General features: G+C 40.2%; 1 protein-coding gene and 1 long non-coding RNA gene across 4 annotated transcripts in view; one reads left to right on the top strand and one right to left on the bottom strand.

The window, feature by feature from the left end:
- The window catches only part of HSPA4L (heat shock protein family A (Hsp70) member 4 like), a 19144-nt gene extending 14944 nt beyond the window's left edge, over positions 1-4200 (top strand). The window contains exons 14-19 of the mRNA XM_041715997.2: positions 218-355; positions 687-812; positions 1435-1542; positions 2432-2551; positions 2899-3060; positions 3505-4200. Of these exons, the coding sequence (XP_041571931.1) occupies positions 218-355; positions 687-812; positions 1435-1542; positions 2432-2551; positions 2899-3060; positions 3505-3699 (849 nt within the window). The 3' untranslated portion in view covers positions 3700-4200. The remainder of the gene's footprint in view (positions 1-217; positions 356-686; positions 813-1434; positions 1543-2431; positions 2552-2898; positions 3061-3504) is intronic.
- The window catches only part of LOC140684007 (uncharacterized), an 18466-nt gene extending 2456 nt beyond the window's left edge, over positions 1-16010 (bottom strand). The window contains exons 1-2 of one of the 3 annotated variants that reach the window (XR_012055788.1): positions 15894-16010; positions 8820-9150 (exon numbers count right to left, since the gene is read on the bottom strand). This is a non-coding gene — a long non-coding RNA (uncharacterized lncRNA). Of the gene's footprint in view, positions 1-5981; positions 9151-15893 lie in introns of those variants that run through there. The other 2 variants (XR_012055787.1, XR_012055786.1) reach the window with 2 other exon arrangements.

Genomic DNA, 16010 nt, shown 5'->3' with positions numbered 1-16010 from the left:
CTTACTTAACAGTTCTTTAAAGAAATTAACTTCACCTGTTTGGTTCCAAACTAAGGTAATAGTGATTTTGAATACAGAGGAGTAATTAGGTGCTTCATGTACATAAGATTAATTTGTAGGTGTCTTAATTAATTTTATTTGTCTCTCTTTTTTTGAGCATAAATGTAGTAATACTTAAATTCCTGGAAGTTTCTTAGTAGTGTCACTCTTTTCATAGGCTACTTTTGGAGAAAAGCAAGATAATCCCTCCCAGCCAAAGGCTAAAACAAAAGTGAAGAGTATTGACCTCCCTATACAGGCAAGCCTCTGTAGGCAGCTGGGACAAGATCTGATCAATTCCTATATAGAAAATGAGGTAAGCAGCATAAAGAGGTGACTGCTCAAATTAATGTCTCTGTAAATAAGAGATAAATAATTCTAATTTAGAATTCTTTAGGAAGTTGCCCATAATTGCAACAGGTTTTGTTGTGGTTTGGGTTTTTGGTGAAATGACTCAGTTTCTCTGGGCTGAACTTAGACCATAGTGGTTGTGCTTGTAGTGGTGACTTCCATAGAGGTGAACATTTTTATCAGTAATTGCAAATTATCAGGCCTTTGCCAGGTTCTCTGGTACAGTTTCAAGGGTAGTCACTAAGCTTAACACTTAAAAATGCTTTCAGTTTTCAGTGTGCCTTTCTCCACCCTAGGGGAAGATGATGATGCAAGACAAACTTGAGAAGGAGCGAAATGATGCTAAGAATGCTGTTGAAGAATATGTGTATGAATTCAGAGACAAGCTGTGTGGAGCCTTTGAGAAATTTATCACTGAAGAAGTAAGACTTGCTTATGTTTCAACTGTTGGGAAAAGTTCTTTTTGTCTTTAAAAATTTTGAGTGTAAGTTTTGTGGAGGCTGCAGGAGTCTCTTGGACTAGTTTTGGAATAGGAGATGTCTTGACTTCCCAACAGTAAAGCTCAAGTTGATGCTTACACCTGGCATTTGACTTGCAGAGTTCTTTACTGCCTGAGAAGCTCCTCAGTGGCAAGGAAGGAGCGGGGATGCAGGCAGAAAGTAAAAACCTTATGGTCAGCATAGGATAGTAGGACAGCTCACCACAAGCTTCTGAGTGGCATGAGTGGGTGGGAATAAAAAGGAAATGAGCAGATAATACGGAACACTCTTCAGAGGTGCATGGACTGTCTTAAATAGCCTCAGGGCTGATTTTATAACTCTGGTAAACTTCACCTGCAAATCACATGGGTAGGGTTGTCCTGCCTCTCTTGTCTCTGTAAAATTGTGGCTTTGAAGTCTGTTAATTACTGTTTTCCTCCACTCTCACTTTGAGTAGTTTAAGCTGATGAAGTCCTTTTTTGAGTAGGGTGGATTTGTGCCAGGGAGAGAAGTCTTATTTGATGAATCCCTTCTGACTTGGGAGTGTCCATAATTTGCTTTGTAGGACTCAAACAAGCTGACCTTGATGTTGGAGGACACAGAAAACTGGCTTTATGAGGATGGAGAGGACCAGCCAAAACAAGTATACATGGATAAGCTTCAGGAATTAAAGGTAAGGTTTTAAGTTGTTTTCTAGAAAACTCACTCATATTCAGAACTAGAAGTACATTTTAATGTGAGTTGTGATCCTAATTTGAAAACGGTTGAAATGAAGCAGACTGTCACTAATGACAATAGATTTAATTGCTATGGGAATTTTTTGTCAGACTTCTTACAGTCTGAAAGAGGCTTTTGAGTAGTTTGACTGCACTCCTGGGTAATGATAATTACATTCCAGAATATATATTCTGTTTTCCCTGTTCTCAGTGATCTTCCGATGCATAGTAACACCGATTTTTGGGTCTAATATCCAACAGTAAAAGGCTCTGGAGTGCTTTAATAGTAGCTTCCATTGTATAATTTGATTATTAATGACAGACACCCCCTAAATGCTTCAGATTTTAAGGATCTGTTGGGAAAAACGTGAGTTCTGATGAATAACTACGTAGTTTGTTGGAAGTTGAAGTATGCGTTTAGCCCTTGGGTTCCAGCTATTTACTCTCCAGTCACATTTCCTCAAGGGGAGGAATAACGGATGGAAGCAGCAGTGTAAATCAGGCAACTGCCTGGATACCAGTATTCAAGAGAAGGAAAAAGCAAACAGTGGATAGAATAAGAAGTTTTCAGATTAACTACTTAAAAATTAAAGCATCCGTTAAAGCCTAACTAGTTTCTGTTCCAAATGCTCTTCCTGCAGAAAACAGCAAAATACCAAGCCTAGAAAGGACAGTCACTATTCCTGTGTTTAAACTTTGCTTTTTTTTGTTAAATATGCAAAGACTTGGCTCTTTGAAGGGGTGAGAAAAGGAGTTAAAGGCCTTCCTACCCATGCTGCATTGTATTCTTAGAGCAGACTAAAGGAAATACGTGTTTTGTAAAGGTGCTTTTGCTTTTTATTCCAGAAATTTGGACAGCCTATCCAGGAAAGATGCATGGAACATGAAGAGAGGCCAAAAGTTCTAAATGAACTGGGGAAGAAGATTCAGCTCCTTATGAAAGCAGTAGAAGCATACAAAAATAAGGTAAAGCCAAATTATTTAGCTGTTCAATGATTGTAGGTGTTTTGAGTTTGGCCGTAGAGTCTTCTGTGTTTAAACAGATCCTGTAAAGTTACCTCTTACACTGCTTTAGAAAGGCTGTTGTAGTTCTGCTCCTGAGCACTCTAAACTTGTTCAGCATTGCTAGGAGAAAGAGCTTCTTCTTGAGAACATAAATCAGAGATTTATGTGTTTTTATGGTGGCTGATAACACCTGAAATGGATCTCTGAACTTGCAGCTGTTACCAGTGTTTCTATAACTTCAAAGATGAACTGAATTGGGTGAGCAGCATATTTTAATTAGTGATACAAATATCTTTCTCTCCCCTTAGGATGAGAAATATGACCACCTAGATCCTGCTGAGATGGAGAAAGTTGAAAAATACATTAACGAGGCTATGAATTGGTTGAACAGCAAAATGAATGCCCAGAACAAACTCAGTCTAACTCAGGATCCAGTTGTCAAAGTGGCAGAAATACTAGCAAAATCTAAGGTAAAAAAAAATAATTGTACTTGTTGCATTCTAATCAGTTTTTCCTGGACCAGATTTTAGCCTAAATCTGAGCTAGAATTATACATCTGCAGACATTTTAAAGCTATTAAAAGATCTATACAGAGGGGGCAGCAGTTACAGCACTCTTCAGTGCTGGCTCTTGATTTACAGTAGTACCTATGCACAAGCCTTTTTAAAATACCCTGAGTTACAGCACCAGGTTTCTATAGAATGGGTTGTCACATACAGGTTTGTAGCAAAGTAGAAGCTCCTCAGATAGTGAGAGGCTTTTTTTGAAGTTTCTAGACTACAGAATAGAGAAGTCTGGTCCTTGACAATGAAATTCCAGGCCATTAGGGACCAGAAGCAATTTAGAGACATTGTAGTTGAGTGCAGTTGCTGTGCCACTAAATGACGTTGCTGTCTCACTTGTGTCACAACTAGGAATTGGATAGCTTCTGTAATCCCATTCTGTCCAAGCCCAAGCCGAAGATAGAACCTCCTAGTGACGGGCAGGCCAAAGCTAACGGGGAGCACAACGGGCCAGTGAACGGACAGAGCGCTGCTGAAACAAAACCCGAACCAGCCAAGGACAACCCTCAGCAGACCAAACCTCCCGGAGAAATGGAAGTGGACTAAACCTTGCATTTCTTTTACTTCATTAAAATAGTGCAAGTAACCACAGGGTCCATTCTTTTTGTCTGGTACACACCTCAGATGTTCAGTTATTCTTAGCCAAACTTCTGTCATTTGTTGCTGAGTAGTTTTGAAAGTGTTTTATATTAAGTACACCTCTGATGTTCATTTCCACTGATGCTGCTTATGTGGAGCTTTAGCCAAATGTAGATTGTATAAGTCAGTTGAAGCTTTCCCAATATATTTTATATCAAACATACAGAATTGATATATAAATGGCAACAATCTACCTTATTTAAAGCTTTTATTGTGGATAAACCTCAGCTCCTTTATTCAGGAAAGGATACTGTATTGCACTACTGATGCTCAAGTGTAGATCTAATCGCATCTTTATTTTGGAAAAAATATTGGAATTGAAGTGGCAAAACCTGTCACTTGAAGCACTGACCTTTTCTAGTTATTGTATTGTTATAATTTAAATATTAAAATAGAGGTTAGTTGGCATACCAGTCCCATCTTGTTGATGTACCATGAGAATTGTGCGGTCTTTCTCATAGGAACTGAATAATACGAGCTTAAGCGTTTTTTGGGTTCCCATACCACTGCCAGTCTTCACTGCAAACTGCTCCAGCACCTTGGCTCTGCTGTGTGCTGGAATCCCTGGTCTCTGCACATTGCTGTACATACCCTACTGAGCTTAGGACAGCATGATGCTGGTGAGAACAGGATGAAAGAGGAGAACATTTGAGACCTGCTGCGTAGCTTTCCCTTGAAAATGTCTTATTGCACATGGAACTATTTCCACTTCTTTTGTTTTGAATTCAATTTACATCTGATTGTATCTCATCCTGGGGAGGGGAAACAGCAGAAACTGTGCTGTGCAACCTGGGTATCACCACCCTGATTTTGAGGTGGCTTAAATGCTGTTTGGTGCAAACTTGAAAAAAATGCTCAGAGCTTATTTAAGCCGTGATGCTCAGCACATAAATTTTTTGGTCAAGGACCAAAACAAAAAAACTTAAAAACTGGATATTATTACCCAAAAGGTGGAATCTACCAGATGAACTTGCATAGCTTACACTTAGCTTTGGTAATTTAGCTTTCTAATGAAAGTGTCTACAGTATATTACACAGTAGAATCACTGTTTTCTTTGATAAGTCTTAAACGTTGTCAAGGTCCAGTCTATGTCCCAGATATATTCCAAATGCTCTGTCAGTCACTGAAGTGCTGCAGCACTTGCTAAAGCCAGTCACTATTGACTTCAAACAGCTCTTCTGTTACCAGAGTGGGAATGAGCTACTCTAACTATGAAAAGTGGTTTCTTTACCTAGCATAAGAAACTAAAATAAGTTTCAGTGTAATGCTTCAGTGACTTGAACTCTGTCCCAGAAACAAATTCAGATGTTAACCAGGCACTCCTACAGCAGCTCTCCCATAGGAGGTTGTTGCTGTTGTAAACAAGTGAAGAACCACAATCTTGTTTCTGCCTTTGGCAGCCATTTTATCTTCAGCTGTCCCTTCATCTTCTACCATTGTTCATGCTACAGAAAGTAACTCACGACCCCTGGGAGAGGTGGACTCAACTCTCCCATATTTTCACAGAAAAAGGAAGCATCATTGATGGCTGTATATAAATCTGCCATGCTAGTTAAAGTGCTGGAATTGCATCTTCATGACTGCCATGAGGTGACTGAGATGAATGAACTTCGCTCTTGTTCCTGTTCCTCTTCATGCAATCAGTGTGGATGGTCTGACACTAAGTTTATGTGTTGAACTAAAACTGAGTGACTTTGAGGAGAGCTGTTCTGCAGCTCCTCTGCAGCCTCAGTCTCGAGTTCCACCATGGAAGTCGCACCTCTGGTGCCGAGGGGTGACTGTACTGCAGCATCAGCTGTCCTTTCAGTCAGGCTGGGCTGGCTTTGGTCTCATAGGCTTTAACACCATTTATATCCTAATGGCTTTTACCACAGCAGTGTAATGAGCAGCGTTCTCAAGTACTGGCTTCCTAAAATCCAGCTACACAATAATTTGTCTAGGTAGACTTCTTGGAACCTGTGGCAGAAGAGCACAAAACTGCAGAAATCTCCAGTGTCAGCTCTCCAGTAGCTAAAGGGTCATGTGCAAGAACAGTGTCCTCTGCACATGACCATCAGATGCTTAATACTACATCACAGATGTTTGAGGCAATGCTTAGGATAAAGGCTAGAATAATTCTGCACGCTTAAAAGCAGATATGGTTCAGACTAACAGTTGTAATCAAATTTTCTTACTAGAATAGGTTTGGTTTATTTTACTGTGCCTCTGGTCTGTCTCTAGATCCCCGCTGAAGAGGATTGCTGCCCACAGAAGTTGGCTCTGAGGTCCATGTTAGGAATCCCATTTGGGATGGCAGAGTTGATCTTTCCACAGTGAGGTTCACATTAATATATGATTTGCTCCTATGTAATCTGTTTCCTGTTACAAAGAGGAGATTTTACCAGGACAGATTTACGTACTTGCACACTATGCACAACTTGAGGTTTTGTGTGTCAGACTCAACGAGAAAGGTCCCTTTGCCTCCCCTGACAGCACCAGAGTGTCTTTGCAACATAAAGTTTTGGTAGGGAACAAGCAGCAGTGTGGTGCTCTGCATCTTATTATAACAGTAGGTATTTGTTGATAATGTCTTACTTGAAACTTTATGCTGATGTCAAGATACATTTCTAGTATTTGAAAACGCTCCCTCTGTCCCACAAAAAGAAAAAAAGGAAGCAACACTAACCTTGTAAAGGCAGTAGAGTTTGTTTTAAAAACAAAAGTTTTGTAAATCAGGTTCTGAAGTGTTATGTAAAGATCTAGTTACAAACCAGCATAGATACATTGGTTCATTTTACCAGTAAGAGCTTCTTTCTTTTCCTTTAAAGAGGACTCATTCTATTCTTTCCTGACTGGAGCATTAATGAACTTGCTCAAGAAAGGACTTAAAAATTACTTTGTTTTAATTTTCGTTACTAAACTAAGTTTAGTTCAGAACTGATTCATTAGTTCCTTTCCACTTTTTTTATTACAGTACTTTAGACTCCAGGGAGTTTCTTCAAACTTCAAATGTAACATAAACAGATTTGTAACACTCAAGTTAGGGTTTTGTGCACTTCTTTCTTGAAGCTGCTGCTTCATGACAAAACACTCCTTGATTTTGAGTCAAGGATTTGATTTTGTATGTCTGAATTTGAAGGAAGACTCCTCTCCCTTGCTAGCTTCTGGCAATGTCCTTGCACTGCTTAATTACTGCCTTTGGGGCATGCTTGCAGAACAGTGAGCAGCTGGTCCTGAATGCTCAGAGAGGCAGCTGGGAAACACCCAACCTGTATTCCACAACCTGTATTCCCTCCCAAGGCCGCAGGGCAGAGGGGGAAGGTGTCCTGGCTCTGACACAGCAGCACAGGAAGGGCAGTGCATTGTCTGTAGTGTAGCTGACGTTCTGGACACCTTGGGGTGTGTGGGATGGAGGTTTTGCTTCTACCACCTACAAGTGGAAGCTCTTAAGGTAAAGCATCCAATCGCTGTGTTGATGAGATATTTCTTTGTATCTTCAACATTTGAAATTCCTTAATATTTTACAACATCTCTGTGTGCTGAACTCCAATCTTTCCTACAGATTGCTAATGACAGTTCTCAAATACTCCATATTTAAGTCGGGGTTTTCCTGTAAGGATTATGTGAATGTAATTTCAGGAAACAAGCAAGGAGCTGTCAGAAAGGTTTCCCTCCCAATTATTTTTTTACACCAGTGTGAAAAATTAACAGCCTTAACAAATTGTGGAATCTACACTTGTCAGAGCTCTGGTTTTCCATGCCTCTCAGTTAACCAATGCTACATCTAAAACATGAAGCTGTGTTGCAAACACGCTGCGTTTGCTGGTTCAAATCACATGCCCAGCTGCTACTGTAGGAAAAGCAGCTAAATGCAATTCCCATAGATCAGTGCTATCATGAACTTCATTCCTCAAAACAGGACTTGTAAGTGCTGTGTAATCACACTGTAATACTTCCGCACTTCTGTGAGCCCTTCCCAAGTGAAACTCAGATGCCCAAACTTGAGTTGTGGGCTGATAAAAGGTCTGCCTGCTCTAAGGATGCTTATATTAGTTGCCACTAGCTGTGAGTTTATTAACTGGATGGAGGAATATTTTGTTGCCTCTTCTGCTACTCTTAAGTTTTCTCATCTTTCAGGCACCAGGAGACAGAAACTATCAAAAGAGATAGAAAAAAACCATGTTGCTTAACAAAAGGTGTTAATGCCTCGTAAATTATAATTTCAGCTCCCAAGATAGCAGTTGGAGTATAAACACAAGCTCTTAGTAGCTGCAGAAAGTGTGTGGGGGCTGACTCCTAGCTGAATTCTTAATTTTCTGCAGTTGAAATTCGAAGACTTCAACCACTTACTACACATGTAAATTACAGTGAAAACAAGTAAATGTGACTTGGCACTGCAGAATATTAAACCAGGAATGTGCTTGATGTGACTTACTTGACACAGCTGTTAAACTTTTGTTTCCTTCTTTCCTGGTCAGAAGGAAATGTGTCAAGCAATGAAAATAAGGAATCACTGCAATGAAATCCAGCAAGAATAACTTTAAACAAAAATGCAGTTAAGAGCTATACCCACCAGCCACCTTACCAAGTGTTGAAAGAGTTTAATTAAGTTGATCAAAAAAGGTGGTAGTCCCTGAATGTTGCAGTGGTTCAAAAAGTTTCTTTCCATAGTTGATAACCATAACTCCAGGGGATGAAGAGGGAGGAGATGGGAGCGTCAGAATTTAAAGTGGTGTTTAAGTATGGAAAATGTTTACCATGTATGTAAATGGAATCCTTAGTAGTGACAGATCATGTGCAATTGACAAGACTTGGATTTATTTTTGAATGGCAATACAGATTGTCAAGGTTGTGTATAATTATAATAAATATATAAACCGCTACTTGAACCAGAAATGACCACCCAAGACCTCATTTTTACATTAGTGTTTTTAAAAGCAGCTTTATCTGATGTTGTGGGTTAATACAATGTGAGTTTGTCCAAAAGGCCACAGGTAAGATAAAGGCATTTTTGGTGCCTCGCCTGTCCTGCTGTGGTTTCTCTCACCTTCTCTGGCTCAGGCTGCTGCAGCTCAAATGTAGCACTGCTTTGCCTCAGGGGAGTTGCAGTTATTTTCACAGCTGCCATCTCATCTCTGCATTTGGATGAACACAAATTCCCAACTTCCCAGTAATTCATCTTTCATGAATGACTTACTGCAACACACAAGTTCCAGGTGGTTTTCCTGTGCCTTGAACTGCTGGGGGAAATTGATGGCTTTGGGCACAGTTGATTCTCTGAGCAGATGCACAGCAGCAACCTGTGGCATTCCTCCAGGAATTTTTCTGTGCTAGCAGTGTAACTGTGTCCTCCTCCAGGACGCAATGACTGTAGAATTCTGCATAACCAACACAAAAGCACCAAAACAACATGATTCAACATTTTTATATCCATCTTCCTTAGTACACTTTAAAATCTCCTCAAAGTCTGTATTTCATCCAGGCTTTGCATTCTTAGATCTCAATAATAAGATATTTCAGCTATATTAATTTCAGAGGCAAGGTTTAGAATTTTGGGGTGGGAAAGGTCCTTCCTGTTGAAAAAACTGCATATATTTACATATATATACATGCACATATATTGTGCAAGTGTAAAAATGTACACCAGAAATCAACTTCCCCTTATCAATACAGGGCAAAATACTGCCCTTAACCTACTCTGCTGTCTCAGCATCTCAGACCACTCAACCACACTGGCACTTCACATTCCAGTAGTTACCAGCTGTGCAAGGATGTTCACCACCAGGAAAAGTATCCCACTGTCACACTGCAAAAGGACTGTTCTAGCACAATAAGGTCAATGTTGAAAAGAATCACAGAATATCCTGAGTTGAAAGGGATGCACAAGGATCATCCACGTGCAACTCCTGGCCCTAAACAGGACACCCCAGCATTCCCACCATCTACCCTAGAGCATTGTCCAAATGCTTCCTGAACTCTGTCAGGCTTTGTGGTGTGGCCACTTCCATAGAGAGCTTATTCAGTGGCCAGACACTCTCTGGGTGAAGAACCTTTTCCTATTATCCAACCTAATCCTCCCCTGACACAGCTTCGAGCCATTCCCTCAGGTCCTGTCAGCTGAAGGTAGCCAGCTAAAACTGAAGGAATTAAAAACACAGCCACAATGTAAGGCTAATAATTTTTCCATCAAAATGCTTAAGTACATTGTGAGGCCCTACATTTCAAATTTTGCCTGAAAACCAGCTTTTCTGAACTGTAATATCCTTAACACTGCCTCATGGGGCTGGGTGCAGTTTCAGGGAGAAATGAGCTGCTTGCAGAATAAAAACCATCTATTCAAAGGGACTGTGTTTGTCACAGAGCTTCCTAAACAAGAGTATCCCTGTGATCATTACCATGGCTGCAACTAAATATTATCCTTTACTTTCTCAACTTAACTCTGTCCTACATTCTTCATCCTCCCTACAAATATCAGTGTGCTCTTCTTTTTATAAGGTTAATTAGATTTTCAGTGGTGCTGAAGCATTTACAATTACAAAGAAGAAAATGACACCTTCCACAGCAAGCACAATGTTTAAAAACTACTGGTCAAGAGTACTTTACTTGCAAATTTCTTCTAAGAAAATAGCCTTATCCTTACATAAGAGAACACTCCAGGAATAAAACTGAGCATTTTATAAACACTGAACAGACAAAAGTAAATGTGGGTTACTAATTATGCCTCTGAAGGACAGTGAAATTAAGTGATTCATTCAAGCCGCAAAATATCTACTGCAGGGGAAAAAACATGCTACATTCCCGGAAAAGGAGCCAACACCACCAGGAAGGCAACACACCAGCAAAAGAATCCTAGCCAGACCTTTGAGTTCCTCCTGTGGAGCATGGCAGCAACCAGCAGAATTACTAGAAAATAAAATGACAAAACAAAACAGGAAACATTTGTCATGACAATACTAAAGGAAGATGTGGCCCAAGAAGTTTCCTTTCTCAACCAAAAATAACCTTTCCCATTTTACTTACTCTTTTCACATCTTTCAAATGCTCCTGTTGCAATAAATACTCCCCTTCTACTCCATCAACAAATATTCCCCATCTACTCCATCACCTGTACCGCCTTGTCTACAATATCAATGCAGGACAAAATACTCTTATATGGTGATTTTTACAGAGAGAGTGGAGATGGAAAATGTGCAGTCTGTGTGATGGATTTAATGATAATTCTTAATAAACAGGTCAAATACTGAGACCACCCTTTTTCTTGGAATTTATTTTGACTTGCAAAAGTTTTCTCTATTAGAAACTATCACTTAGTGCTCACAAGCGCAGTACAATCAAAAGAATCACAGACAAGGCATCTGGAAAAACCTGCAGAGCGGTTCATGTCCTGCTCAGGAACAAGGCAAAATCTGGGGCTGTGTTCCATACAGCAACAAATACAGACACCTACAACAGAGGCATCAGCCAAATTAGCAAATCATTCCAACGACCTCATTGTTTCCATAACACAGGCATGATGTCAGCCTGGCTCTAGTGCTAAATCACTGACTAAGCTCACCCTTGGTATCCACAGAGACAGGCTGGACTATACCACGCAGTTAAAAATTCTCTAACTCACTAAGATGGACAAAAGATCTGAGGGGGGAAAAGCTTATGCTGGCATAAATGATAAAGTACCACTGGCTACCAAATGCTGCCATTATAGTCCAACACAACCAGTAAAAACAAAATACCCACCTGTCTTTGACAGCACTAATACAAGCAACACAATATTTCTGTAGCATAGGCCACTGCTGCAGGGACAGTAACTTCATAGGAGGGTTCAAAGTTGGAATATCCATAAAAATGTGTTAGTGCAGCAAAGCCTTCTGCCACACCAAGGATTTTACTCAAAACAGATTATATTTAATAGCCAGCTTCTCAGAAACAATCATTCTTTCACAAACTATTTTTTTCTTCACTTATATTACAAATTACTTCCCTTCAGCCAAAGATGAAACATGTCAGTTTTACAGATGAGTAAACTAAATCACATGAGAAACAAGTTTGACTTGTTTCTTAAAGATATAGATTTAAATAAAAAATTCCTTCTCTGAAATAAACTGAATTTCACTACCAAGGAAGTAGGGGAGGTGAGGAAACAATTTTTTCCAAATATTTTTTCTTGATCAGCACAGCAGTGGCACAGTCAGTTCCAGGATGAAGAAGTTCTCGGTTATTTTTTCTGTCTGAAACATGTTCCCTCTGGAGAATTTGCCATCATACAGACAGATGAGAGCTGCAGCCCTTTCCTGTGTGAGGCAAAGCATCAAAAGTGATCCAGGTCTCAACATCCTTGTTCAGCTCCCAGCCTGTCTCAACATAAAGATTCTGCCATCTGAATTCATATTTCCTCTGAGCATGTTGAAGAGAGAAATGTCATTCTCTTGAGCAGCCACATGAGGAATATGAAGTGGAGAAAGTTTAAAAAAAAAAACAACCAAAACCTGGGCTACTGAAAGTGAAACAGAGACTGTACTGCACTGTAGCTATGCTACTGTTAGTCAGACTTAAGCAATAAACATGCCATGGAAAGTTCTCAAGGAAACCAGTCCGGTCTCCCTGGTAGGAGAGAATATCAGGGAGGAGAACTAAGAGCTCAATAATTAAAGCTGAGCATAGGCTTTTGGTTAAGAAAGGAGTTTCAAAGGTAAGCTTTGAACACACTGTTTAATGTACCTCCAAACTTCAGGCACATTGCAAATATACCCCTGGCAGTTTGCAACTGCCTTGTTTGAGTCCTGGTGCAGTCACAGCAGCACAAAGCTCAGCACAGGCTACTTAATCCTCAAACACAAGCCCAGTCTCAGGCTCCAGTACAACCAGGCACCTATGGTTGTAATGGAAGTGACACAGACGTGAAGCAATTAATTCAAAGTACTTCTGAGAATGGAGCATGCAGGAAAAAAAACAAAACAAAAAAACAAACAAAAAAAAAAAAAAAACAAAAAAAAAAAAACAAAAAACAAAAAACCCAAACAAACCAAATGTGAATTTTACTGGGGAAAAAATCCCATTATTCTGATTTTACCTGCTATTCAATATGAACAAGACTGTTCACTACTGAGCTGCAAATGTCACAGAAGAAATATAACATCCCTGCTTTTGAAAAATGTAAATCCCTGCCTAGGAATCAAATTGTACCTTTCTACAAAGCTATATAACTTCTCTAATTTCAATGGAACTACAGCTGCTTATGTTTAGAGCTGAAAATAGTCCACTACAGTTTCTGTCTTTGGAAAAAGCTGTCCAATGATTGCTTCAGAGGAGTTGCATGGTCTGAGCAGCACTTTAAATTTATTTTCAGCCAAGATGATGGGAAATAATCACATTCATTTAGTTAGTGATTGGTTCTATTGCCAAAACTGACAGAAATCTTACTCTCTTTTCCTAAGCTCCTCTTATTTTAGAAGCTGAGGTTGTTATGGCCCAGCAGCTACATGAATGTCACAGGGTGTCTGGGATCCCAGGAATACAGCAGTGGTCACTTCAGCCCAGGAATACAGCAGCTTGTTCATCGCCACAACAAAGCTACTATGCTTCATGTGACAGAAGGTGATGCCTGATGGCTGAGTGAACAATCCTATATATTCACAGTACACCTCGTACTGTGCGGCATGTGACAGGTACGTATGATTCCTCCTTTGCTGCTTGTGTGAAGCAGAAAGATAGAGTAAATCCATTCATTCTCTTCTGACAGAAGAATGAATAAACAGTTCTACCAAGGCAGACAAACTCAATCTTTTTACCCAGGATGTCTTAAAAGAAGATCTGTACTCAATAAGATGTGGGCTTTTTAACTCTAAAAGACTGTTGAGATATGAATGCTCTATTTATTTATTATAAAAACTGTTTCTCACTGTATCTTCCTGCATGGAGACAATAAAGTGCCGTTCAAAATCCAGTTGTTTTTTGTTCAGAGGTCTTTTTGCATTCTGTGGAATACAGACAAAACTCCATGTGTTTGCAGGAAGCGCAGTGTACAGGCAAGTGCTAATCCCTGACCTCAGAAAACATATATAAGAACAAATGCCAATTAGAAACAGGATTAGAATATAAGACAGTAATTACTCTCACGACTGTTGCATAGTTCCACATGGCTTGGAAACACCATTAACTAAGGAATTGTACCTAAGGGAGCAGTCCACCTTTGCTAGTAAGACTAGCTGTCAATAGTGGCAGCTACACCCACTGCTGGCAATCAAATATTCATCAAGGGAGACAAAGGAAAACTCCAGCCAACACCTACATAAACTCTTAGGAAGGTGGAAACAATGCTGGCATTGGGCAAAGATAAAAACAACAGACCAGCGAATCCTTGGACACCAAACCACACTGAGTGCACACTTCACCCAATGCCTACTGCAGGGCTGCACTTCCAGTGACCCTGGCACTCAGCTGCCAAGAGAAAAGGCAAAGAGACACAGCTGAAAAGGTTTACAGAGCAGGAGATAAACAGGTAAAATTCCACCTGAGGATAAACTAGAGACCAGCATCACCTCTGGATATTGTAATGCTCAAGATGGATGGAGAGAGAAATAGTTGACTGAAGTCTTAATATGAATAAAATGCATTGGCAATAAACTGATGCCGCAGTCTTCTCATTTTTCCAGGCTGAATTCAGCTCAGATTAAGTCTGAGGTGGAATGTGTCTTGCATAAGCCAAAAACTAAGCATTTTATTGTTTGGTTTGGGTTTTTTTCCCATGTTATCTTCTGAGTCATAGAAGACACTGAATTATTTGGCCAGATTGTAAGTTACAGCACAAAATAAATTTACAGACACTGAAGGTGTGGATAATAGCCATAAGGAATAGGTCATATGCTCCTAATGAAGCACAGTCAGAGCCAAAACTTTTTGTGAGTTTTACTCCAAGCTTCAGCATAATCAAGACACAGTTTTGTTCTCACAAATTTTGGCCCAGTGTCTTTAAAGTATGTGAGTATTTTTCTGTTCATCTGTAAGATGTACTTATTGCAATTATGACATTACTACATTTAACTTAAGAAGCAGGGTATGAAGACTGAAGACCACTGTATTACAATTTGTAAAATGTAACTTTATGCTGCCTTTCGCTTTTTATCATCCTTCCTACTCAGCTCCTTTTTACTTTTGTTGCCAATCAGACTTCTCCACTTGATGAAGTATGTCCTAAATCTTTACATTTTGGTCATTTAAAGTTGAAGGAAGGCCTGCATGTCCTATTTTAAGAGAGTCCTTTTACTCTCATAAAACTCTCTGAAGAAGACTTTATGATAGCATTTCTTTCGATGCTTAAACTTTGAGAACAAGATTAGGTATTTGTGCTCTCTGATAAAAAGTGTTAGCAAAGGATTTGCTACATCGTTGGTTCATCTCACAAGCTCTGCTCGCAGCAGATGCTGACCCCTGCAGTCATAAATGCAACCCAGCAACAAAGAGTGATTCGAGCTCCTGTTTAATGAGAGAGGAAAGCTTCATTTCACTGCATGATGCAGACTGTGGACAATCAGTGGAGCTGCACCTTCATCACTCTTCAGGCAAATAATCTAGCCTTGCAATTAAATTAAAAGTCTCTTTTTTACTAATCTTTCACCCTAGTTACTCAAGTCAGTGGTGACTGTTAATGTTCCGCAGCTCCACACACTGGGTCTGTTTAATCACTCACACAGCTCCTGGTTTATCTGTAAGGACTCTCAGCGACTGACACAAACACTTACCCACAATCCATTTTACACCATTAAGGAGTGCATGAAGGAGCAAGTTCAGCTTGATTACAAGCCACCTCTGTATTTTATTTCCACAAAGAAATCTGGCAGGTTGTGGGGGAACTGCTTGAGTTTACAGACACGAGCTGGCAAACACTGGAGACGCTCAAGTGCTAAATCACTCTACCTCCTCCTCGCATCCTGGATGTCTGCCGTAACGAAAATAACATTCCCCTGGTACAGAAGGCGCCAGCAAGATGCTTAGGAGGCGGGATAATTCAGAGGCAGGCTAAACAAATAGAACCCAATGAAAATAAAAAATCCTTTCCCCAGCCCAAACCAATTCCAATTCCAAGGTAGGTGGGGTAAACTGATCTGGGGGACGGGTGTGTCCCTACCCCAGACGACGGCCAGGATAACGCCTCAGCATTCCCGGACTCCCCCAGCCCGGACCTGCCCGGGCTGAGGCGCCACGCGCGCCCCTCACAGCGCACGCGCCCTAACGGCCGTGCGGG

Source organism: Taeniopygia guttata, chromosome 4, assembly GCF_048771995.1.
Source record: "Taeniopygia guttata chromosome 4, bTaeGut7.mat, whole genome shotgun sequence".
In the NCBI taxonomy this organism is placed as follows: domain Eukaryota; kingdom Metazoa; phylum Chordata; class Aves; order Passeriformes; family Estrildidae; genus Taeniopygia; species Taeniopygia guttata.
The sequence above is the reverse complement of the archived record's forward strand: the minus strand, read 5'-3'. Positions and strand labels throughout refer to the sequence as shown.